This window comes from Erpetoichthys calabaricus, chromosome 15 (genome assembly GCF_900747795.2).
Source record: "Erpetoichthys calabaricus chromosome 15, fErpCal1.3, whole genome shotgun sequence".
Taxonomy (NCBI): Eukaryota; Metazoa; Chordata; class Cladistia; order Polypteriformes; family Polypteridae; genus Erpetoichthys; species Erpetoichthys calabaricus.
This window is the reverse complement of record NC_041408.2, coordinates 93,011,375-93,036,417: the sequence shown is the minus strand read 5'-3', so window position 1 is coordinate 93,036,417 and position 25,043 is coordinate 93,011,375. Positions and strand designations below refer to the sequence as shown.

Here is a 25,043-nt window from a genome sequence, read left to right as displayed (position 1 = left end):
GATTATCAGCACTTTGTGACAATTTATTTTGGATTGACTATAGCGTTCTCCATGGTGTGTCTGTGGTCACAGTGGTCAAGTTTCAACCTTCATCAGTCAGTTTCTCTTGTTGTTTCCTAGGAGTAAACACGGCCGCATCACAGTCTGTTAGCTCCAAAGAAGAGCAGCTGAGCAGTGGTATTAAACTTTTCAGGAGCTGAAGATGAACCTCCATGGAAGGCTTTCTGGCCTTGTGGCAGAGTGTAGTTCCAAATGGACAGAGGAGGTCTGAAAAGTTTGGACGAGTAAAATTAGATTAGACACAATTTATTAATCCCATGGGAACGTTCAGATGCACACAGGAGCAGAAACCTAAAAAACAAGGATACAGCAGTACATGTGCGTTGATCGCCGCCAAGTCAAGCTTGTTAAAGCACAAGCAACCGGCCACCCGCGTGCTCCTGCCGCACTGAATAAGCTCATGCCTTCTGGTGCACGATGTCAACGCAGCACCGGGAAAAAAAAGAAAGAGACAAATATATGTGACATTTTGCAGGAATCATTTTATGACCTGAACAGTACCAATCAGAAAACATCGTCACACTAATGCAATATTATTTGAAAATGAACAATGCACAAGTACTGTACAAGGCATGCACGAGGGCCACTGAGAAAAGAAGAGTGTTCAGGGCTCACCTTGCAGAGGAACTTCATCATCGCTTCTTACAAGAAAAGGTGACGGATAAAGCAAAGGAGGACGCAACATCGACAAGCTTCTGTTCCAAGACCGCCGCTCCCCCAGCCCCTTCAGTGTAATAGTAACCACAGCACAGAGAGAAGTGTGTACCTTGCAACAGCACATGTTGTAAATGTAGAAAGGACGGTCCTTGGGTGTGTGGGATCTGTTAACATTTGAATCTGATGATTGCCTATAGGGCGGAACTGACCTCTCTGTACTATTCTTTCCTCTGCATGTCCTGGAGTACGAAAGAAACAGCACTGTGCACCCAAAAGTGGACACTGGCAAGATCGAAAAAAAAAAAAACACGGCCACTGATTACAAGCACAAGAAGGCGTGCGAATGAATATGAATAATATGAATAATGTTGTATCAGTGCCACAATGTTTTCTGAAATGTACTATACAGGTCATAAATTGAGTTATTCCAAATATCATATATACCGATGTCTCTGTGTTTTTTATTTTTGTCAGTGCGGCTTTGACATCATGGACATGCATACTAATTCAGTGTGAGCAGGAACACTCAATAAAACTGAATAAAAAACAAAATTCAAGTGACGGTGAGATACGAAGAAGGCAGGCAGATTCGCCAGCGTTCGTGTGTCAGCTTTTTATCCATCCAGATCAGAGAATTTCCAGTTCCATTGTCTCATAACACCTCTCACATCTCCAGTTATTCCCAGTTTCAGATAAAAAGTAACCGTGTCAGATCTGGGGCAGGAGGCTGTTACAAGTCCTATAAATTTACACCGGCTGTTACAGACACAAATCAAATGTATGTTTTTATTGTATAATATTAACAGTAAGAGCAGCTCACTACTCAAAATGGTAAATTTGCCGGGGAGCCGGTTTCGAACTCACGACCTCCGAATTATAAGTCAGCGGATCTTACCGCTACACCACGGAAGCTGTCGTATCGTACGTACTTGCACCTTTTGTGAAAATGTTTATTTGATATTTGGCCATCAGCCTTCACACATTATACAGTTCATGCCTACACTTTGTTATTTATTACTAAAACATGAAAAACGTTTCTGTTTTAACGATGTTTTTACACAGATTGTTGTAGACACAAAACACACATTACATTATTTCCCTTTACAATTCTGGGTAGCTCACTCCCAGATAATCAATCAAGGCAGGAACTGGGAGAACTTCTTGCCCATTCTGAGACGGCAGGGGGGGTGGTATAGCAGGCTGCTTGGGCTTATCGACACATTTACAAGACAAAAGACGCTGACTGAGAGGTGCGAAGGGATTCAAGGTGGGCCGGATTTACGGGTTTTTTTCGTAGGCTCTGGAAATTCTAGTGTTAATGACCACGGTATCGCTGTGCTTGATTGGCCAGCAAACTCACCTGACCTAAACTCCATAGAGAATCTATGAGGAAGATGAGAGACACCAGAGCCAACAATGCAGACAAGCTGAAGGCCGCGATCAAAGCATCCTGGGCTTCCAGAACACCACAGGCTGATCGCCTCCATGCTACACCACATCGATGCAGTCATTCATGCAAAAGCAGCCCTGACCAAGTATTGAGCGCCTACATGGGCATACTTTTCAGTAGGCCAACATTTCTGTATTAAAAATCTTTTTTTTTTATTGATCTTATGTAATATTCTCATTTTCTGAGATAATGAATTTTGAGTTTTCATTACCTGTAGGACATAATCAGCAAAATGAAAAGAAATAAACGCTTGAAATATATCACTCTGTGTGTAATGAATCTCTATAATAGTGGAGTTTCACTTTTTGAATTGCATTACTGAACTAAATGAACTTTTCAATGATATTCTAATTTATTGAGATGCACCTGTAGTTATCAGTAACTATGGCATCGTTGAATATATTATCATGGGAATTCCTGTGGTTCAAGTGAGTGAGGGAGGACGCCACCAGTAAACAGTTGTATACGGTGAGCGGGCACCTGCCTTGGTGATTGGCACGGCCTGCTTGTATCGAGCTTCTAAGTCTCTTTGCTTAAAGCAGCTGTTCAGATGCAGGTACATTAAGGCTAATTTCCATAACAATACATCCCAAAACTCCGATAGCACGTGAACACAGCACTAATTCAAAGTAATCAACGAAAATGAGCTCCAGCTAGAAGGGCTAGTGTGGAATAATGATCCAGTAAGGCCATGCCACTCATTGTTACTTGACTGGGATTCCCATGTTGATGCTGGCCAAGTTACATCCGGGTTTGAAATGGGGATTCCCCCCCCTTTAAAAGGAAAAACATTAAGTGCCTTTTTTCGGTTAGGGAACCAGCTCCAGGCTGTGGGTCTCAAGGGGCGGGAGGGGGGGATTCCCACATCCCTGTCTTGGATTAGAGGACATGCTGAACGTTTGTGGTGTGAAATGAAGCCTTTGGTTTTACTGTATGAAGACAGCCTAGAGACTGCGGGGGGGGGGGGGCGACTGTAGGCCAAATCGCCTGCGCCAAGAGCGTAAAGAGCCATCAGCCAGCTCAGTCACCAAGTGGTGCAAACAAACAAAAGGCTGATGTGCCCGCCACAAATTGGGTGAAGAGCGACAGACTAATTTTGCTCACATAATAAATCTTCAGCAAATCATGCAAGCTGGACGACACAGAACAATAACAGGTTCACCCTGGAATTATTTCAAAAAGGAAGCAGACGTAACAGTGACGCACAAACTTTGCTTTGATACTTCAAGAGGATTTAAAAATAGAACAGCCTTCAGTTCAGCACAAACATGAAGAGACCTTAAGGGTGACTTGTGAACATTGGCTTACCCAGCTCCCCCCAGTCAGGTCTCCAGTGCAAAATCCACAAGGACCAGGAAAACAAAAAAAAAAAGAGATGACCGGGCTGAAGACGTCCTCACCAGGCAGTGTCCACCTTTAACTTTCCCCCAGCTGAAACGTTACTGCGCCCCCCCCCCACACACTATCCAATTCTGAAGTCTCAGTCACAGGAAGGAGTTAAGGATGACTTCTCCTGGCCTGCTCACACCGGCTATTGTTCCTTCAGACGCAAAAACTGTTTTGCCAAGGAAGGTGGGTGAGATGACTAAAAGTGGTTGAAGTGGTGTGGCTTAATGACATGAAGGCTGGTTCAGATGTTAGCGCTGACTCAGGGAACTGTGCCTGCTCAGTTCCATCTGTGATGGGGCATTGGACTTTTTGAACAGGCAGAATTCAGGTAGGCAGGATAGTCAGCAAAACATCACCATCACCACCGAGGCTGAACACCGGAGAGCTCCACAAGGCCGAAGCTGTCCTCACTATTGGCTGTAAAGCCAGATACGACATTAATAATATCATTATCATCATCATCAGCCTCTTTAAGAACAACAAGGAGACTGCAAACCGTCAGGAGGTTAACTGTCTGCCTGACTGGACTCGCATCAACAACCTCATCTTGATCACAAGCAAAACTACAGAAATGAATCTGGACCTCAGGAGGGGACAGGCGAACCATTTATCAGTCTGCACTGATGGGACAGTTTCAAATTCTGCATGACGTCGCATAATACCACCGCCATCATTAAAAAAAGCAGAGCAGTGCCTTCACTTCCTCAGACGCTTAAGCGAGTGTGGTAGGCAGAAACAGATAGGAATGAACCTCTACAGGAGCAATAATGAGAACGAGCTGACAGGACGGATCACAGACGGGTATGGGAACAGCACAGCCTGGAAAACGAGAGGATGGTGAAGCAAACACAGCGCATCACTGACTCTACTCTTCAAACGACAGAGTCCACACATACGAAATGCTGCGAAAATAGGACTGGCGCAATTCTGTGCCACCATACTCACCCTGGGCAACAGTCTGTTTTGCACGCTAGTTAGTGTCAAAGCTGGCACCTCTCAGTTCAACAACAGTTTTTACCCCTCCATGGTCCGTCTTCTCAATAATGTGAGCAGCGGTTTGAATGAGTAAACGGCACATTAAACATCCATCGACACACAACCTGTGTCAAGAAAGGTGACTGGGGCTCTTTAATGCCAACCGCAGTACGCCTGTATGGTGACTCGCTGGAACTGCCAAAGCACTATTTTTCTTCCATTTTTAGTCATTTTAGTGTCTATATATATTTTTATCTATCTATTTATATAGTTACTTAAAAAAGAGCTTGTGTAAAAGGCCAAATTTCCCCCTGAGCACAAATTTTGTTTGTTTGTTCTATCTACATAGATATCCATATAGCACCTTTCACCCTATCTGTCTACTATATAGCACCTTTCACTGTATCTATTGCTATATGATGGATGGATGGATGGATGGATGGATGGATGGATGGATGGATGGATGGATGGATGGATAGATAGATACTTAATTAATCCCAAGGGGAAATTCACATACTACTCCAACAGCAGCATACTGATAAAAATATTAAAGAGTGATAACAATCTATATTACTAAACAAGTTTAAGTTAAGCACGGCGGATGCACCGAAGCGCCCCAGAGTCAAACACAGCAGCTTCCCAGAGTCAGTAGGTGGCGCCCAAACAACACAACCTGTAAACTAAACTTGCTCTAATCCACTGTGCCAGCAGAGGCAAAGGAGTCACGGCTCCAAATGGAAAGAGCTCAACGATTTGTAATACAAAACCGAGCCCGTAGTTCCCACAGTCAGTGTGTGGCGCCCAAACACCACGACCTGTAAACTACACCTGCTCTAATCCACTGTGCCAGCAGTCAGTGTGTGTAAGTTGGAGTATGCTTCCTAACAGTAAACGACTTCTACCTAGCGACACAGCCACAGAACATCAAAGACGAGACCGCATGGATAAAAACAATACACGGAGGCTAGGAGTCACGGCTCCAAATAGAAGGAGCTCAACGCTTAGTAATACAAACATGAGCCCGTATGGCTACGACCTGTAAACGAGCCCGTATGGATAAAAACAATGAACGAAGGCGCCCACACAAAGAAACCGCTTTAGTACAAATATGTTTATTTAATTAAATCAAAACCATGGCTACGACCTGTGAACTAAACCTGAGGTAAAGCATGCACGCCAGGTTGTACAGCTGCCCAAACGCGACCGCCCACACCACCACACCGGTTCCACCACCATGGTCACTTCTGCGCGCGACTCCGCCGCCGTCAGCAAACGACTTCTCGCTGACGACACAGCCATAGAAAAACAAAAAAGAGACTGCATGGATAAAAACAATAAACGAAGGCGCCTACAACGCGCTTCTGAAACATCAGAACCAGATGAGTCACAGCTCCAAAAAGAAGCCGCTTTAGTACAAATATATTTATTTAATTAAATGAACCTTCCCAAGACGCACCCACCCTCCATGATATTTCATCCCTCCAAGTATCGGAGGGAACAGAAAGTGATTGCCATTCTTGGATTTGCGATTCTTTCGAGAATCGCGGGCTTGATGGTGCAGGTATAACAGACAGTAACTTCGTATAATGTTAACGTTTACTCCCCTGGGTGGAATTGAAGAGTCACATAGTGTGGGGTCTCCTTAGTCTGTCAGTGGAGCAGGACGGTGACAGCAGTCTGTCGCTGAAGCTGCTCCTCTGTCTGGAGATGATCCTGTTCAGTGGATGCAGTGGATTCTCCATGATTGACAGGAGTCTGCTCAGCGCCCGTCGCTCTGCCACGGATGTCAAACTGTCCAGCTCCTTTCACCCTATCTACTATATAGCACGTTTCACTCTATCTACAGTATCTATCTACTATACAGCATCTTTCTCCCTATCTATCTATCTACTATATAGCACGTTTCACTCTATCTACAGTATCTATCTACTATACAGCATCTTTCTCCCTATCTATCTACTATCTTTCACCCTATCTACTATATAGCACGTTTCACTCTATCTATGTACTATATAGTGCCTCTCACCCTATCTATTATATAGCAACGTTCACTCTATCTACTATATAGCAACTTTCACCCTATCTACAGTATCTATCTACTATATAGTGCCTTTCACTTCCATCTATCTACTACACAGCACCTTCCTATCTATCTATCTATCTATCTATCTATCTATCTATCTATCTATCTATCTATCTATCTATCTATCTATCTATCTATCTATCTATCTATCTATCTATCTAGTCATGTAAGTGTTCTGTATTATATTGTATTGTCTCACACTTGTTTTGTCGTGTATATTAAAGCGTTGACCTGTACTGGACAGATTGAGTAAGATTTCCTATGTGCAATTTATGCAAATAGCAAATAAAGAATCTTAAATTTTGACTCAGTTTGTGAGCCTGAGTAAGTAAGATCAGCTGCACGTGGCCCAAATGTAGAAGTAAAATACCATTAAAAGAGATGACATTTAGTGTGAAATGGTAGAATTACACTCAATACACAGCCAAACGTATGCGGACACCCCTTCATATGATTGAGTTCAGGTCTGTTCATTGTTAACAATTACATAAAATCAAACATATAACCATTAGCAGATTAAAAAAAAGACATTTAGTTTGGATGTTTTTTTTTTTTCTTAAAATTTGGACTGTGGTACCCATTAGCACCATTATGAAACACAGGGGCAGGTTAGTAATTTTTTTCTAAAATTATAAAATATGCTTCACTTTACAGTGTAAATGTCATGCTGCAAATTACAATATACCACGAGTTTGAAGAAATAATTGCTTTGTTAAACAGCAAACCTATCCTTTAACTGATTGGATCTTCCATGGAAGTCTCAATTAAAATGATTTGGTAAATAACCAGTGAGTGTCGTAGGGATACTTTTCGACAAAACTGGAAGAGCAGTCTGGACAGAGCAAAAAAAGGAGCCCTTTGTGGCACTCCTTTTGTGATTTTGGGCTGTACAAAAATAAACTGTATTCTACTGTAAAAAGCATCAGCTACCAACCAGCGGCTCGAAATTACATAACAAAACTCAAAAGTAAAAGTCAAAAGTCTTGCAAGAAAAATGGACTTTCCATTATTGAAACAAAGTGCAGACAACTCCAGAGCATGTGGCTTAACCTGTAAAATAAAACAGATGCCATGATGCCATGGGCAGGCAGGTACCACAAACAAACTACTGGAATTCAAGATGTCACAGCAACCAAAATCCAAAATTGCAGAGTCAACTTCATAAAAAATGTGATGCCAAAAATTGTAAAACTATAAAATACAAATGGAACGTTCTGGTTTACAACTACAGTAATGGTGTGATGGTGTTTTCCTGCTCATTCACCGTCGTGGCTTCTATTCTCTGGGACCCTCCAGGTCAGTGCTTCCTAAACTCAGTCCTTGGGGACCCCACTGTGGCTGCAGGCGTTTGTCCCAACCAACTTCTATTTTGAATTGCACTTGCAGCAAATAATCAATTTTAAATAAAAACCATCAACTAAATAGAATATTAGAAAGTTCTAGAGTAGTGTGGTAGACAGCAAGGGAAGAAACTGTCAGGGATTTCATGATAAAGTGGCATTGCAATACTGTGGTCTCAATACAATAAGACATAAATCAGCCTGCAAATACTCCTGTCGACCGCTTTTAGAGAGAGACACTCTAATGATGTGGAGGCCTTGGGTCACAAATAATACAAATTTATACTCAGTTCATAATTTCACTTAGGGTTACATTGTTTTCTCAAAATAACATCTAAAAAACTTTTTTTATTAGATCTCCTCTTTCTACTGTAAAATGTGCAAAACACTAAAAGTGCAAAGTCAGAAGTGTAAAAAGTATAATAATGGTACAAATAATTATACAAATACGGAAACATATACACCCAGAAAAGGGTGGAGTGCCCTCTCAGAATTTCACTGCCTGAAGACACGTTCACTTTGTCATCACTGCAGATGAGAGGCTCCACAACATCACTGCTCGTATCGCTGTCAAGAGCGTGCGGCACCTGGGCTGCTGAAAAACGTTTCTTACGAGATGCCATTATGAGGCTAGGAGAACATGCATCTATACCTGTTACGCTGTTAGCATCTTTATAGCCCGAGTAATCCACAGGTCCATACTGTTACCCGAGTGATGCGTTTACCACTGTTTTCACAGCTCAAGTGATGCTCATGTCTAATAAGTCAGGATTGAAATCAGTTTCCAATTCGCAAAAGTCTGTCAGTCTGTTACACTTAATAAAAAAAAAGTCTCAGTTCACCTTTTTAAATTATGAAAAACATTTTAAAGAATCACTGCAATCTCCATGACAACCCAGGAAATACCCAGCCATGGTACAGAACACATGTCAGCACACTGCTTAAATTTAGCTCTGGGGAAGTCCTTGTGAGATGAGCCATCAGGTTTGTAGTAGGACAGTCATCTGATAACTAAGAACAGAATTTTTCCCTATTTAAAGCATTTTTTAAAATGTGGACAAATAATGCAAGTAGAACTATTGGGGCTGCATAAACATACAATGTCAGGAGGAACATGAAGACCATTAACATGCTATATTCATAAAAAAAAAAAAATATATATATATATACTGTATATACTCACAGATAAGTTCTCCAACGGATAAGTCGGGAGTTGATTTTCCTGTATAATTTCTGGTATTTTATAATGTCGGTCGTATAAGTCAAATGTAGAAAACTGATGTTATTGGTCCAAGAGATTATGACATGCTAATGGGAGAGAGAGTAACCATGGAGCTCACGGCCATTTTTTTCCTATGTGGGTGCAGCAATGCGTTATATCAGCGTGTGCTCCTAACCTCTCTCTCTGTCTCTATTGTGCCCAAACTGTTCCGAAGCGACGTTTGCACTGATTTGTGTTTTTTGTATCTCACACCCTCACACACACCTTTATCGTAAGAGCATCCCTTATCTACGATGGAGCGTTCAATCAGAAGAAAATATGAAACTGGTTTTAAATTAAATGTTGTTCAAGTAGTGAAGGAAATTGGTAATTGCGCTGCTACAACAAAATTCGATGTGTCTGAGAAGCTGATGTGAGATTGGAGGAGGCAAGAAGATGTAAAAAAAAGAAAAGAAAATTAAGTGTATTTTTGAACGGGCATATAAGTTGGGTTCTGATTTTATTATCGATTTTTCGGGTTTCAAGATCCGACTTATACGTGAGCATATAAGGTATTTATTATATATTCGCCTGGCACTGGACTTTAAATGCCCAGCTTTGACTCAGTGTGTGGCTCTGGGTGTAACTGGGCATTTACCAGTCCATGCTCCAGTTGTAAAAAATATCATACATATAAATAACTGTACAGCATATCTGGACTTCTGATGATTTTAAGGTACTGGATAAGATAAAGGGGTTTTGTTTATTTCCCTGCACTACTTTGCACAACATTTTAATACTGAAGGGGTTTGTGAAGATTTTGGTGTGTCGTTGACTGACCTCTGAGGCTAACATGGTTAACCTTAGTCTATAGCAAGAAACTACAACTAAAAAAAAAATCACATCTTATAGATAGATAGACAGACAGACATATTAAAAAGCACCACTATATGATAGATAGATAGATAGATAGATAGATAGATAGATAGATAGATAGATAGATAGATAGAAGGCACTATATAAAAGACAGAAAAGATAGACATATGAAAGGCACTATATGATACATAGAGATAGATAGACAGACATGAAAGACACTATATAACTAATAGATAGATAGAAAGGAAAGGCACTATATAATAGAGAAAGATAAGACATTAATGAAAGGCACTATATGATAGATAGATAGATAGATAGATAGAAGGCACTATATAATAGACAGACAGAAAAGATAGACATATGAAAGGCACTATAAAACATAGATAGAAAGGAAAGGCACTATATAATAGACAGAGAAAGATAAGACATATATGAAAGGCACTATATGATAGATAGATAGATAGATAGACATGAAAGGCACTATATAACTGATAGATAGAAAGGAAAGGCACTATATAATAGAGAAAGATAAGACATATATGAAAGGCACTAAATGATTGATAGATAGATAGATAGATAGATAGATAGATACGAAAGGCACTATATAATAGACAGAGAAAGATGGACATATGTGAAAGGCACTATATAACATAGATAGATAGATAGATAGATAGATAGATAGATAGATAAAAGGCACTACATAATAGACAGAAAGATAGACATATGAAAGGCACTATATAACTGATAGATAGAAAGGAAAGGCACTATATAATAGACAGAGAAAGATGGACATATGTGAAAGGCACTATATAACAGATAGATAGATAGATAGATAGATAGATAGATAGATAGATAGATAGATAGGCGCTGTATAGTAGATAGATGGAGTGAAATGCGCTATATAGTAGATACTGTAGATAGAGTGAAAGGTGCTATATAGGGTGAAAATTGGAGGTTGTCCTTTACTTGTTTTCCTCACTGTGTAATTCTTTTTTTTATTTCTATTTTGATAAATATCACTTTTTCAGCACAGATGAACCATTTCATAATGTACTGTATCTATGAAAACATTAAGACAGAATAAGAGGAGTAATATTTCTATACAGAAGCAACATTTTTAAGCTTTCGTCAAAATCTGCCCAAGCTTGCCAACAATGCAGCAGTTTTTAAAACCTCAGAAAAGTGACCTACAGTTATGCAAACCACCTGACTGCAGGGCCAGGCTCACATTTGCCAAACCTTACTTCTCACGTGACCTAAATGAGACACATGCAAAAATAAGTCCAGGCCTTGTGCTGCTCTTTAACTTGGAAGGAATGGTTGGGGGTGAGACGTAAGCCATGTCTAGATCTCCTATGCTGGGTGTATAAAATCAATGCACTGTGCGTCTGAATTAACAGTCCTAATGTAAGATGGTGTAAGTGTTTGTCAGACAATACTCACAGCAGTGGAAATGTAAAGTCCCTTTTTTACCAGTAGTGTATATTAGCTTGCCCTCATTACTTGATCTCAAATGAGTGGGAGGCCTAGACCAACAACTCCTAAACTACAAGAACAATGCAGCAGAAGTTCAGAGGATACTCAGGTTTTACTTCCAAACCCACTGTCAGCACAGAAGCAAATTAAAGCACAATTTATATGTAAGCCTTGCACATGACACTATATATTTAATGACCCTGACAGAAAGCACGAAGCCAAGCCAACTCCCCATAGCCCTCGGTACGAAGCGAGCATGGCCTTACCTGCATACATGTGGTAAGTGAGCCTCTCAATAAGCTTGACCACAGTGCCGGCCTTAATGATGGGAATGCCCGACTTGGACTGCACATTCTCTTCAAAGATGACATTCTCTTCCGAGTCGGGCTCAGCAAACCGGTACTGCTCAGCACTGGGAAACCTCATCTGCTGCTCTTTCTCCTCCTGTAGCAAGGTAAGGTCCAGCATGCGCTCCAAGGTGCTGCGATACTGCAAGGAGATGAGTGCTGCCATCCAGTTGTTTTTCTCCTCGGCAGACTTAGCAGCAAACACCACGCTATTGCCATCCTTAAGAATGATTTCAAAAGCATGTCGGTATTCCTGTGTGTCGTCCTTGTCGTTGATCTGCACCTTGCGCATTAAGAACTTCTCCTTCAGGCGGTACTCAGCGGTGCTGCCCCCTGGAAGCCGAGGCTGGCCGTGGTTGGACTTGCAGCAGATCATGAGACCATCAAAAAGGAAGATGTGCCGCTCATGTTTGGCTCCTACCCGCGTCAGGGGGCCTTCCATGATGAACTCGTTACAGCACTGTCCAATGTCTTTGCCCTCCCAGCCGTCGATATTCTTCTGAATTTCATTCATTTTTTTGATGGCCAAGTGTTTGCCCTTCATCTGTTGGCTGTAGAATCGACAAGCTGATTCACTGTACAGGTGGAAAAAGAGAGAGCCCTGTAAGTAAAAATCCAATCTTCCTTCTCCCGATCCCCCTAGCCCTCACTTTTACCTGCCACAGGAGAAACCTGCAGCTCCATGACACCCACTCTGCTCAGAGGTGGAGCTGCTAGGCCTCTCCTCTCATCTTGTTGTCTTTTCCTCACACTCAGACTGATTAGAAGGCTTTGTTTCAATAGGACCCTGTTATGCTTTACGGGAAAAAAAAACCCTCTAAGTCCACTAAACCCATAACCCGTTTTTAGTTACGTGCCCAGCGTACCAATTAGCTAGAAAGTCCACAGAGCAGACACACTGCAGTGAGCAGGAGGCTTAACTCAGAGTGAGCATTCCGGCACTTTCTTGAAACAATCAACTGTTATTCTTAAGAAGCCTGCTAATTCCTGTTTGTATAAAAATCAAATGCACACACACTCACAGACATACATACATATAAAGAAGGGGGGCCTCATGTCCTCCCTCTTACAGAGCCATTACAAAGAGCTTCTGCTGGACATCCCCAGTCGGCGTCCCCATCGGCAAGGCTGACTTGCTGGGATATTTGTAAAAGTTGGAACACAATAACAGACCCTCACATCCCACTCTGATGCAACTTCCTCTGAACAATAGAGCAGGTTAGCAAACCTCCACTCCCCACCCAACCAACCCCCCCTCTTCTTAGGAAACACTACAAGGAGCACTCCCAGGAGGAAGAGCGAGCAAAAAGGACTCCTACCTCAGGCGGCGCTTGGCAAAGTTTTTGGAACATATCCTTTCCATGCTACTCTGAAGGTTCAGAAGGGCTGTTATGGCTTGCTTTAGGCATTCCTTGTCCTCTTCTACTTCACTTTTTTCCTCGAGTTGCTGCTCCCAAAAATACAAGAAGTTGACAGGGAGGGAGGGAGAGAGGGAGAGAATGATGTGGAAGTCAGTAACAGGTTTTAGCTAAGGCTTTCCTCATGAGTAGGATTACCAGCACGCTGACACCCTTCTCCAGTGTGGATAATCACACCAAGGCAGATGTCAGGAACTAAGACAGACAGACAGCCATAGGAAAGGAACTATTACAGATAATAATAATAATAAGTTGCATTTATAGAGAACTAGCAGGAGTACCCGGCATTGCCCGGGAATCTATAACTGGTGAATTTCCCAAGTGAAAGAAACAGAACATGGAAATCGAACAAACATTTTTCTGATTGACATTTTATTGTAATCTATACTAATAAAAGGCAAAGCCTTCACTGACTGACTGACTGACTCATCACTAATTCTCCAACTTCCCGGCTGAAATTTGGCAGGCTCATTCCTTACAGCTTACTTACAAAAGTTAGGGAGGTTTCATTTTGAAATTCAAAGCGTAACGGTCATAACTGGAACCTCTTTTTTGTCCATACACTGTAATGGAATGCAGCTCACTGGCCGTGGGAGGCGGAGTTGCGTATCACGTCATCACGCCTCATACGTAATCACGTGAACTGACTGTGAACGCAGTACGTAGAAAACAAGGAAGAGCCACAAAGAGCGCTGAAGAAAACATTCATTACACAATTGAGAAGGCAGCGAAACAATAAGAAGCGAGCGAGTGACGCATACAAGCATATTCATAAGTGCAGCTACTGCGGAAACAAAGCATGGTGTAAACCGTAAATTTAAATTAAGTTTATAGAAACGCTCCAGCTGCCGTTTGCAATACCATATTCGCGACATACAAGTTTAATGAGAAGACACGAGGTATAAACGAGACTTAGAGCACCTTATATGAGCAGGCAGTCAGCTAAAGAAGGGAATCAATAAATAACTATAATCGTAATAAATGAACAAAAAACAGCGGAGAATCCGCGGACTACATAAAGGAAATGGGTACCTGAACAGAAAAGTGAGTCTCAAATAGCTACACAATAACTATAACAATTGTAATAAAAGAACAATATAAGAATACAGAACCGCTAAGCAAGAAGAAAGGACGGCCTTATATGGCGTTCATTTATAAAACAGCGGACAGGCTGTGTAAAGGCAGCTTCACAAAAAAACAGATCCTTAACAAATTGTTATTGGTATATTTTCCCTCAATTTAAAAAGGTTTTCTTTTCTTCTTAATAAAAATTTAAAAGCAGTACTTCGCCGCTGCAAAGCTCAGGGATTTTGCTCTATATATATATATATATATATATATATATATATATATATATATATATATATATATATGTAGATATGTAAATATGTATATGTATATATATGTATCTGTATGTGTATATGTATATATGTATATGTGTGTGTGTATGTATGTGTGTATATGTATGTATATATATATGTTGATATGTGTATATGTAGATATGTATATGTATATATGTATATGTATATTTATGTTTACATAACCTCTTTAACACACTACTTCTCTGCTGTGAAGCACGGGTATTTTGCTAGTAGGTAATATAAGTGGTCATTTTAGAGGCTTTGGATACAGTATATTTTTTGTGTTGTCCTGGGGTTCTGAAAATGAACAAATTGTGCGGATTGCTCACTGTAGAACATGTTACGTAGAGTTGTCCGTGTGAAAAGAACGCATTTTCGAAATTGATGCCTTTAACTTGGAGTGATTGCCCTTCAGCCTTAGTAATTCACATAGCAAAATCCAAAGGGATAGGAAAAATCTAGCCTTTTGAAATCAAAGGGTAAATCATTCAGAATCAGTGGAATTCTTGGTAAGAAAACATCTTGACGTCTTGCGCCAGGTTTGAGACGGCCTTGAAATAGACTTTTTTGTGGCATCGGAATCTAATGCTATGTCTTTTTTTTGGTGGCATGGGTATATATATTAGTGAAAAGCAGGACAATTAAGTGTCACATGGTATTACGTACGGAATAAGCACCAGAGTGAGATGAATGTACATTATTTACAATACGTCGGAAAGCGAACAAATAGTACCAGTCAGTCAGAAAGACCAAAACTGAAATGTTACTTTGAGTCGGAAGCGAGCAAATAGCACCACAAATACAGAAAGCCAGTCACGCGCACTGGGTCCTTCACGTTTTACATCCATACGGCAGTTCCCCTTCACGCGATGAAAGCAGTCGGCTTTCTCATACTTGGGACTCTTCCGCAATGTCTTGGCAATGTAAAGAAACATTGGTAATGAGGGATGCACAGAGACCAAACGTGCCGTTAGATGGCGCCGCCGTTAACGTCTGTTGCAACATACGGCCATCTTGCCGATGATAAGTATGGGCACATTTTGCAAATGTTGTGTCGGTCAAAAGGTGTCCTGTGCTTGACCAAGGACATTTTTCCAAACCAAACATACTCCATGACCTGCTCCTGGTCACAAAGCAGCCCCATGCCCAGTTTGGTGGCGATCAGATACCCGGTGCAGATTTGTATGGTGGACAAACAAACATACAGTACATAGACTCTGCTTTATATATTAGATAGATTTTTCACAAACCCAAAGTCACTTTACACACAGAGTAAAAAAAAAAAAAAAATATAGGAACACACCCACAATTGACAGACCAAAAAACGGTAAACGGGCAGACACAGAGCCCATAAAACGCAGTCGCCCCCTTAGAAGTTATACATTATTTGTCTTTTTTCACACTCGTCAACAGACTCTTGGACATTAAAGTGAAAGTAGGCTTCTGCAAAGTGATCTAAATGAATTACAAACATCAAACACAAAATCATTCATCTCATAAGTGTTCACCCCCTTCAGTCAGTATTTAGTAGGTGACCGCCATGACAGCCTTGAGTCTGTGTGCACAGGACTCTCTCCGTGTCTATCAGCCCGTTCTTCTTCACACAACTACTCCGGCTCTGTCAGATGTCATGATGATTGTGAGTGAATCGGCTTTTTTCCAGTCCAGCCAGATGGATTGAGATCTGGACTCTGACTTGGTCACTCCACGACATTCATATTGCTGTTTTGTAGCCATTCCTGTGTAAGCTTTGGCTTTATACGAGGGATGTTCAAAAAGTTTTCGCTTTTTTTAACTCTATTAAGAATTTCAAAAAACAAATGACATCACGTTTCTCATGGTGGCGCAGTGGTAGCGCTGCTGCCTCACAGTTAAGAAACCCGGGTTCATTTCCCGGGTCCTTCCTATGTGGAGTTTGCATGTTCTGCTCGTGTCCACGTGCAGGATTAGTGCATTGGTGATTCTAAATTGTCCTAGTGTGTGCTTGGTGTGTGTGTGTGTGTGTCCTGCGGTGAGCTGGTGCCCTGCCTGGGGTTTGTTTCCTGCCTTGTGCCCTGTGTTGGCTTTAACAGGCCCTGTTTTTTGACAGCTCTGCGGCCTCGACTCTCTTTTTTGGTTGATTAGTGTAAAAAAGGCAAATTAAATCCATGGTGATTCAATGTTGCGTAACAATAAAATTCAAAAACTTCCAAGAGGGCGATTACTTTTTTATAAAAGACGCTGTATAGGAAAGGAGCTACGACAGACAGACAGGTACAGGAAAGGAATCATAAGAGACAGAAAGGAGCTGTAACAGAGACAGGATGACATATTAATAGGAATGGCACTATATAACAGACAGACAGATACACAGATGAATAGAGGAGACAGTTTACACATGATACACAGATAAAGTAGCTATATAAGATGTGTTGGAGAAAAGAAGTTTGATAGATAGATAGATAGATAGATAGATAGATAGATAGATAGATAGATAGATAGAGATAGATAGATAGATATATGAAAGGCACTATAGATAGATAGATGTGAAAGGCACTATAGATAGATAGATGTGAAAGGCACTACAGTGGTGTGAAAAACTATTTGCCCCCTTCCTGATTTCTTATTCTTTTGCATGTTTGTCACACAAAATGTTTCTGATCATCAAACACATTTAACCATTAGTCAAATATAACACAAGTAAACACAAAATGCAGTTTTTAAATGATGGTTTTTATTATTTAGGGAGAAAAAAAAATCCAAACCTACATGGCCCTGTGTGAAAAAGTAATTGCCCCCTGAACCTAATAACTGGTTGGGCCACCCTTAGCAGCAATAACTGCAATCAAGCGTTTGCGATAGCTTGCAATGAGTCTTTTACAGCGCTCTGGAGGAATTTTGGCCCACTCATCTTTGCAAAATTGTTGTAATTCAGCTTTATTTGAGGGTTTTCTAGCATGAACCGCCTTTTTAAGGTCATGCCATAGCATCTCAATTGGATTCCGGTCAGGACTTTGACTAGGCCACTCCAAAGTCTTCATTTTGTTTTTCTTCAGCCATTCAGAGGTGGATTTGCTGGTGTGTTTTGGGTCATTGTCCTGTTGCAGCACCCAAGATCGCTTCAGCTTGAGTTGACGAACAGATGGCCGGACATTCTCCTTCAGGATTTTTTGGTAGACAGTAGAATTCATGGTTCCATCTATCACAGCAAGCCTTCCAGGTCCTGAAGCAGCAAAACAACCCCAGACCATCACACTACCACCACCATATTTTACTGTTGGTATGATGTTCTTTTTCTGAAATGCTGTGTTCCTTTTACGCCAGATGTAACGGGACATTTGCCTTCCAAAAAGTTCAACTTTTGACTCATCAGTCCACAAGGTACTTTCCCAAAAGTCTTGGCAATCATTGAGATGTTTCTTAGCAAAATTGAGACGAGCCCTAATGTTCTTTTTGCTTAACAGTGGTTTGCGTCTTGGAAATCTGCCATGCAGGCCGTTTTTGCCCAGTCTCTTTCTTATGGTGGAGTCGTGAACACTGACCTTAATTAAGGCAAGTGAGGCCTGCATTTCTTTAGACGTTGTCCTGGGGTCTTTTGTGACCTCTCGGATGAGTCGTCTCTGCGCTCTTGGGGTAATTTTGGTCGGCCGGCCACTCCTGGGAAGGTTCACCACTGTTCCATGTTTTTGCCATTTGTGGATAATGGCTCTCACTGTGGTTCGCTGGAGTCCCAAAGCTTTAGAAATGGCTTTATAACCTTTACCAGACTGATAGATCTCAATTACTTCTGTTCTCATTTGTTCCTGAATTCTTTGGATCTTGGCATGATGTCTATCTTTTGAGGTGCTTTTGGTGTACTTCTCTGTGTCAGGCAGCTCCTATTTAAGTGATTTCTTGATTGAAACAGGTGTGGCAGTAATCAGGCCTGGGGGTGGCTACGGAAATTGAACTCAGGTGTGATACACCACAGTTAGGTTATTTTTTAACAAGGGGGCAATTACTTTTTCACACAGGGCCATGTAGGTTTGGATTTTTTTTCTCCCTAAATAATAAACACCATCATTTAAAAACTGCATTTTGTGTTTACTTGTGTTATATTTGACTAACGGTTAAATGTGTTTGATGATCAGAAACATTTTATGTGACAAACATGCAAAAGAATAAGAAATCAGGAAGGGGGCAAATAGTTTTTCACACCACTGTATATGATAGACAGACAGACAGACAGACAGACAGACAGACAGACAGACAGACAGACAGACAGACAGATAGATAGATAGATAGATAGATACTTTATTAATCCCAAGGGGAAATTAACTGCTGCTTCTGCAATAAAGTGATAAAAATGGATAGTTATTAAAATAAAATAACAATACATGAAATGTCTTACAAATAAGGAGTAATTACATACAAAATAAACCAAAAACTGAATAAACTCTAACAACACTAGTGGGCCTAACTAATACCAGACTTGCACTGCTGCCCATCTGTCTGGGATGTACTGTGCATTTGTTCACCTAAACCCAACATCAATGCCAACCACTAACCTCCCATGGCAAACATGGCAAGTACAAACTTCCTAGTGGAAAGCTTCGGACAAATGTCTTCCTAACTTTTAGTGCCCTGTCTGCCTCTGACAGTGCGATACATTTAAGGAAGTCGCCTGGTCTCATGCATTTATTGCCTTCAACACCCATGTGCCTCAGGATCACCGTTTTATTCTTGAAATTGTGTCATGATGGGAGTTTTGTGTTTTCTGCTCCCTATCCACCGAACCTTTAGAAAATGTGCTGTATTATTTATTCCCTGAAATTGTGTTTTGAATTCGATATTGGAGTGACACTTTGGTTAGCACTGCTGTCTCGTAGCTTTCAGGCATGGCGCTAGCACGATCTGTGTGGTATTTCCACTTTCTATTCTGGTTCTATGGTTTCCTTCCACATTCTGAAGACACATAGGCTAGGTTGACAGGACATGCTAAATGCAGCCTGGTGCAACACATTACGGGTCTTTTTGTGGGTGGCCCCATGAAAGGTGTGGCACTCCATGCAGTAACAATTCCTGCAGAACATGATGGGATCATCTCTGGCTCTCCTTGATACCATATTGGAGTTGTGTAAAATGAATTAATGTCTACAAAAGCTGACAGGTTTTGCTTGGTGGAATATATCCTACCCCAGATTTCTGTGAAAAGTAATTCAGAAACAAATAAATTGTTGTTGATGGTCATTAACTTTAAACCGAGAAGGTTACAGGTAACATAACTAAGTAGATGCTCTCTTTGGCTGCTGCTCTGTTAATTGACAAGCTAGTTGTATTTGTGGATATTAGCATTAGTGGACATCTTAGAGTTAGCAAAATCACAACCGCAACAGAACTCAGAGGTGGGAAGTTACATCAATGATCAAATTTAATGTAAATAAAGGTTTTGTTTTATTGACGGTAAGTAACGAGTTGTATAGTTGAGCAATGGGAGGCCTGAAAATTGAAAATATATGTTATGAGAAACGCTCGTATGGGCCTTGCACTGACTTATAGCAAAATAGTGGTTGGAGCAATTAAGAAGGATGTCAGGGGAAACTGCACAATGTTTCATGTCCAAAGCAGAGGAGATCAACACCCTTGCGAGTCTTTATCTGGAATATCGTGCACTGTGAATACTGTTTAGTCTTAAAGGCCATACACAATGGATTCTAGAATGGTGAGGTATGAGCTACCAGGAAAGATTAACTTGAAATGATTCAACTAATTCAAGAAAATGGTGGCATCATAGAACCATTTAAAATTATAAAAGGAAGCAGTATGGTGGACGCCACCCATTACAGGGACTTCTTCAATTACAACAATGAGGGCAGGAACAAGAAGTGGTTATGGGTAAATACCACATGTCCACTACAACGTTTTTCTTCGATCAGAGAACAGCAGAAAGGTGGAATGGCTTATCAAGTAGTGTGTTAGATGGGTGTACTTTAGGGATCTGTCAGTCTACACCCCAATGGTATTTTTGTAACAGCCCAACAAAGAGAGATTGACAAACTAAGGGGTCTCTGCCAGTCAGTTTGATGGCACAGGGCATGTGACGTTTCCCTTTTTTTCCTCATAACTGTTCAGTTTGGTTTACATTACTCGTGTATAGCGTTCTTCACAGGACTCCTGACCAGAGAATGAGGGGGAGATTCATCTTTATTTCAAAACTGTGTGAAAGGGCTTTCTATTTGTGGACTGCTTTCATTTTCCAGACGTATTAATTAACAATGTTTTACCAAGAAACACATGCATTTTACATGTTGTGACCATACGACTGCTTGACTTAAGACATGTGGATTATGTGACACAAGTTAATGTGGGATTCCTTTTTTTTTTTTAACTGGATGTTTTGAAATTTCGAATTTCAAATATTGGCTCACGTTCTATCAGAAAGTTCATTATATTCGTTCTCCACAAAAACATGAGATTAAAAAGTTTTCTTGGCCATCACTATAAATTACATGGGTGAAGTAACATAAAAAAAAATTGTGTGTGGAAGAAAACTCCTTTTTCATTACTGGTGAACTATGGCCAGCTGACAACAGACGAGAGAAAAACCAAAACTATGGTCGTCAAATTTCTGGGGATTCCTTAGTCAGTTATAGCAGTTAAGTCAGAGAAGGCCACAGTTCTACCAACTGGCCTCCCACCTCCTCCTGGACGCATAACACTTTATATTTACTCTGGGCGACCAGTCCAATAAGACTACAGAATCTTCTCATCCTTTAATAAAAAATTGTCGTTTTTTTCTCCCTCACTTCTCATTAGCCACCATTGGCAGGACTGGGCAGCCCTTCACTGTTCCTGCAGGCAAGCTGCAAGGACTGGCCAGCTCTGGATTGCATTGCATAAGTCAACTCCAGGATCTGACCACACGAACCTGCCGACTGTCAGACACAGAGTGTGGCAGAGAAACAAAAGCCTGTTGTGTGGAGGCTGCCTAAGTACATTCTTTAGATGTAGACACTGAGCCCCAAATCCATAAACCCACTTGCTATAAGCAGATTACAAGTACAGCAAACTTTTCACGCTCCTCCAACTAAGCGCACGATGTGATTATGGAGAATAACATGTTGGCTTTGGTTTCATCAGGCTACTTAGCAAACAAAATCCTGAAGCTGGCTGCTTCAGTGGACTGGTGAAGAAGAAACAACATGTGCATTTATGTTTATAACACAAAACTATACTGGTCTCTAAGTTTCTAAATTAAAAATAAAAGTATACAGTCATATGAAAAAGTTTGGGAACCCATCTTAATTCGTTGGATTTTTGTTTCTCATTGGCTGAGCTTTCAAAGTAGCAACTTCCTTTTAATATCTGACATGCCTTATGGAAACAGTAGGATTTTAGCAGTGACATTAAGTTTATTGGATTAACAGAAAATATGCATCATAACAAAATTAGACGCCCCAACAGAGATATGACATCAATACTTAGTTGAGCCTCCTTTTGCAAATCTATCAGCCTCTAGACCACGGGTGTCAAACTCCAGTCCCGTAGGGCCGCACAGGCTGCAGGTTTCCATTCTAACCATCTTCTTCATTAGTGACCAGTTTTTGTTGCTGATTAACATCTTTTGCTTTAGTTTAAATTAATTTGACTCAAGCCCCTTTGTTGTCTTTTTTTCCTTCATTAGCAACCAAATAATAAGACAACAAAATGAGCCGCCACATGACCAGCTCACCTGTGCCCACCACACGATATCTGCAAATAAAGAAAGGTGACCGTCTCGGTGAGGTCTGTCTGCTCAGGTCACCAAAACATTTTGACGGTGTTCTTAGAAAAAACAGAAAAATCAACAGTTTTGGAAATGTCTGCTGTGGCAGAATGAGAGCAGCAACAAGCCACGGAATTAAATAACCGGTTTAATTAACAGGAAGAATCGGCTTCTCATTAAGAGACTGGTTGGAGTTTGAAATCCCAGTTTAGCTGCTCACCCGTCGGCTCGTTTCACATCTCATTTCTGTTTGGCTGTCATTTAATGAAGAAAGGAATCAAGTCAGAGGACTGAATCCTTAAAAATAAGGCTATTAAAATTCAAGTCTATTAAAAGAAGTTAATTAGCAGTGAAAACTGGTCACTGATTAGGAAAAGGGCTAGAATGAAAACCTGCAGCCACTGTGGCCCACCAGGCCCGGAGTTCGACACCTCTGCTCTAGACGCTGTCCTCCTATAGCCTTTGATGAGTGTCTGGATTCTGGATGGAGGTATTTCTGACCATTCTTCAATACAAAATCTCTCCAGTTCAGTTCAATTTGATGGCTGCCGAGCATGGACAGCCTGCTTCAAATCATCCCATAGATTTTCAATGATATTCAAGCACAATCCCGCAGTGGAGCATCCATGTTCATTTGACCTTGGCTTCAGCTAAACTAACACCAGAGTGTTGCTCCATGCGTGTTCAAAATACCCATAAGTCATCAGAAAAGTGTTGTATTGCGTCAGCTTTCATCTGTTGTGGTTACCGTGGAATTTTCAAATTGTCTTTACTTTTTCATTTACCCTCATAGCTTAAGCTTAACCTCCTTTGACTTGTACTCCACACATCAGGGCGCTATACCAGCTAATATCCTTTTAGCCTTCTTGATTGCTTCTGTCTACTGTCTGGACAAAGGTAGTGGCCGGTCCAATACGACTCCAACATCTGTCAAGTTTCAAACCTCTAATTGTGTATTCAAATCTATCTCACATTCAGCTTCCTATATGTAATGCTTTATGTTTACTTACATTACGTTTCACCTTACACAAACCTGCCCAAGTCTGTATGCTGTCCAGGTCCCTCTTACAAGTTAGCTTATTTAATAATATCTGCCCTTCCAAATAGTCTGGTATCATCTGCAAATTTAGTCAGCTTATCGCTTATATTCTTGTCAAACAGTTTTAAGTGTATTAAAAAGAGCAGCAGCCCCAGTGCAGATCTCCGAAAGTCACCACATCATCCAATTCTGAAAAACTGTCCCTCAGAATTACCCTTTGCTCAGGTCTTGAATTTTAGGAGGCCCAGGCCCCTCATGGACCCCGTGATCATCAGAGGTGTGTGCAGAGGGTGCAGACCTGTAAATACCTGGGAGTGCAGCTGAATGATAAATTGGACTGGACTGCCAATACTGATGCTCTGTGTAAGAAAGGACAGAGCTGACTATACTTCCTTAGAAGGTTGGCGTCCTTCAACATCTGCAATAAGATGCTGCAGATGTTCTATCAGACGGTTGTGGCAAGCGCCCTCTTCTACGCAGTGGTGTGCTGGGGAGGCAGCATAAAGAAGAGGGACGCGTCACGCCTGAACAAACTGGTGAGGAAGGCAGGCTCTATTGTAGGCACGGAGCTGGGCAGTTTGACATCCGTGACAGAGTGACAGGCGCTCAGCAGGCTCCTATCAATTATGGAGAATCCACTGCATCCACTAAACAAGATCATCTCCAGACAGAGGAGCAGCTTCAGCGACAGACTGCTGTCACCGTCCTGCTCCACTGACAGACTGAGGAGATTGTTCCTCCACCACACAATCCGACTCTTCCAACTCCACCCGGGGGGGGTACACGTTAACATTAACAAAGTTATTGTCTGTTATACCTGCATTGTTACACTCTTTAATTTAATATTGTTTTTTATCAGTATGCTGCTGCTGAGTATGTGAATTTCCCCTTGGGATTAATAAAGTATCTATCTATCTATCTATCTATCTATCTATCTATCTATCTATCTATCTATCTATCTATCTATCTATCTATCTATCTATCTATCTATCTATCTATGACAAACTTTTATGTAATACCTTATCAGACACCTCCTGAAAGTCAAGATAAATAATCTCATACGAGGGGGGACCCCAAAAATAACAAGAATTTTTTTTCTGGACGCTGGATGGGCGTTAGTTCCGACGTTTGATGCTAGGTGCGTGTACTAGACTGCCCTCTGCATCATTTGGCCAAGCGGTGTCCTTGAGGAAAGGTCTGTAAGGCCGGTGTCATTTTTTTTTCTTGAGCATCTTCTTACTGTCTTCGTCGATTTTGTGATGGCAGACTTGAAAGAATAACATGTTTGCATCAAGTTCTGTTTCCGTTTTGGGGAAGCTGTCACAGAGGCTTTCGATGAAGAAGCTTTGAGCCAGGCAAGGTTTTCTTTACCTTAAAGTGCTCAAGCGATTGCGTGATGCTGTGTGGAGAAAATGACCCGAGTTGCGGCAATCAGCTTCTGCATCACAACAACACATCATTGACTGTATGGCAGTTTCTCACGAAAAACGGAATGACAATGGTCCCCCCCCCCACTCCCTGGACCTGGTGTCCTGCGATTTTTTTTTCTTATTTCCAAGAATGAAGAGGTACCTTAAAGGAAAGTGTTTTCAGGATGTAGAGGAGGTCAAGAAGCAAACGATGGAGGCACTGAAGGCCATCACTTTGC

At 41.2% G+C, this 25,043-nt stretch overlaps 1 protein-coding gene across 2 annotated transcripts in view; it reads right to left on the bottom strand.

Moving 5' to 3' along the window:
- The window catches only part of LOC114665943 (son of sevenless homolog 1-like), a 143,326-nt gene that overhangs the window by 33,403 nt on the left and 84,880 nt on the right, over positions 1 to 25,043 (bottom strand). For both annotated transcript variants that reach the window (XM_028820610.2, XM_028820611.2), the window contains exons 9-10: positions 13,174 to 13,301; positions 11,774 to 12,429 (exon numbers count right to left, since the gene is read on the bottom strand). In XM_028820610.2, the coding sequence (XP_028676443.1) occupies positions 11,774 to 12,429; positions 13,174 to 13,301 (784 nt within the window). The remainder of the gene's footprint in view (positions 1 to 11,773; positions 12,430 to 13,173; positions 13,302 to 25,043) is intronic.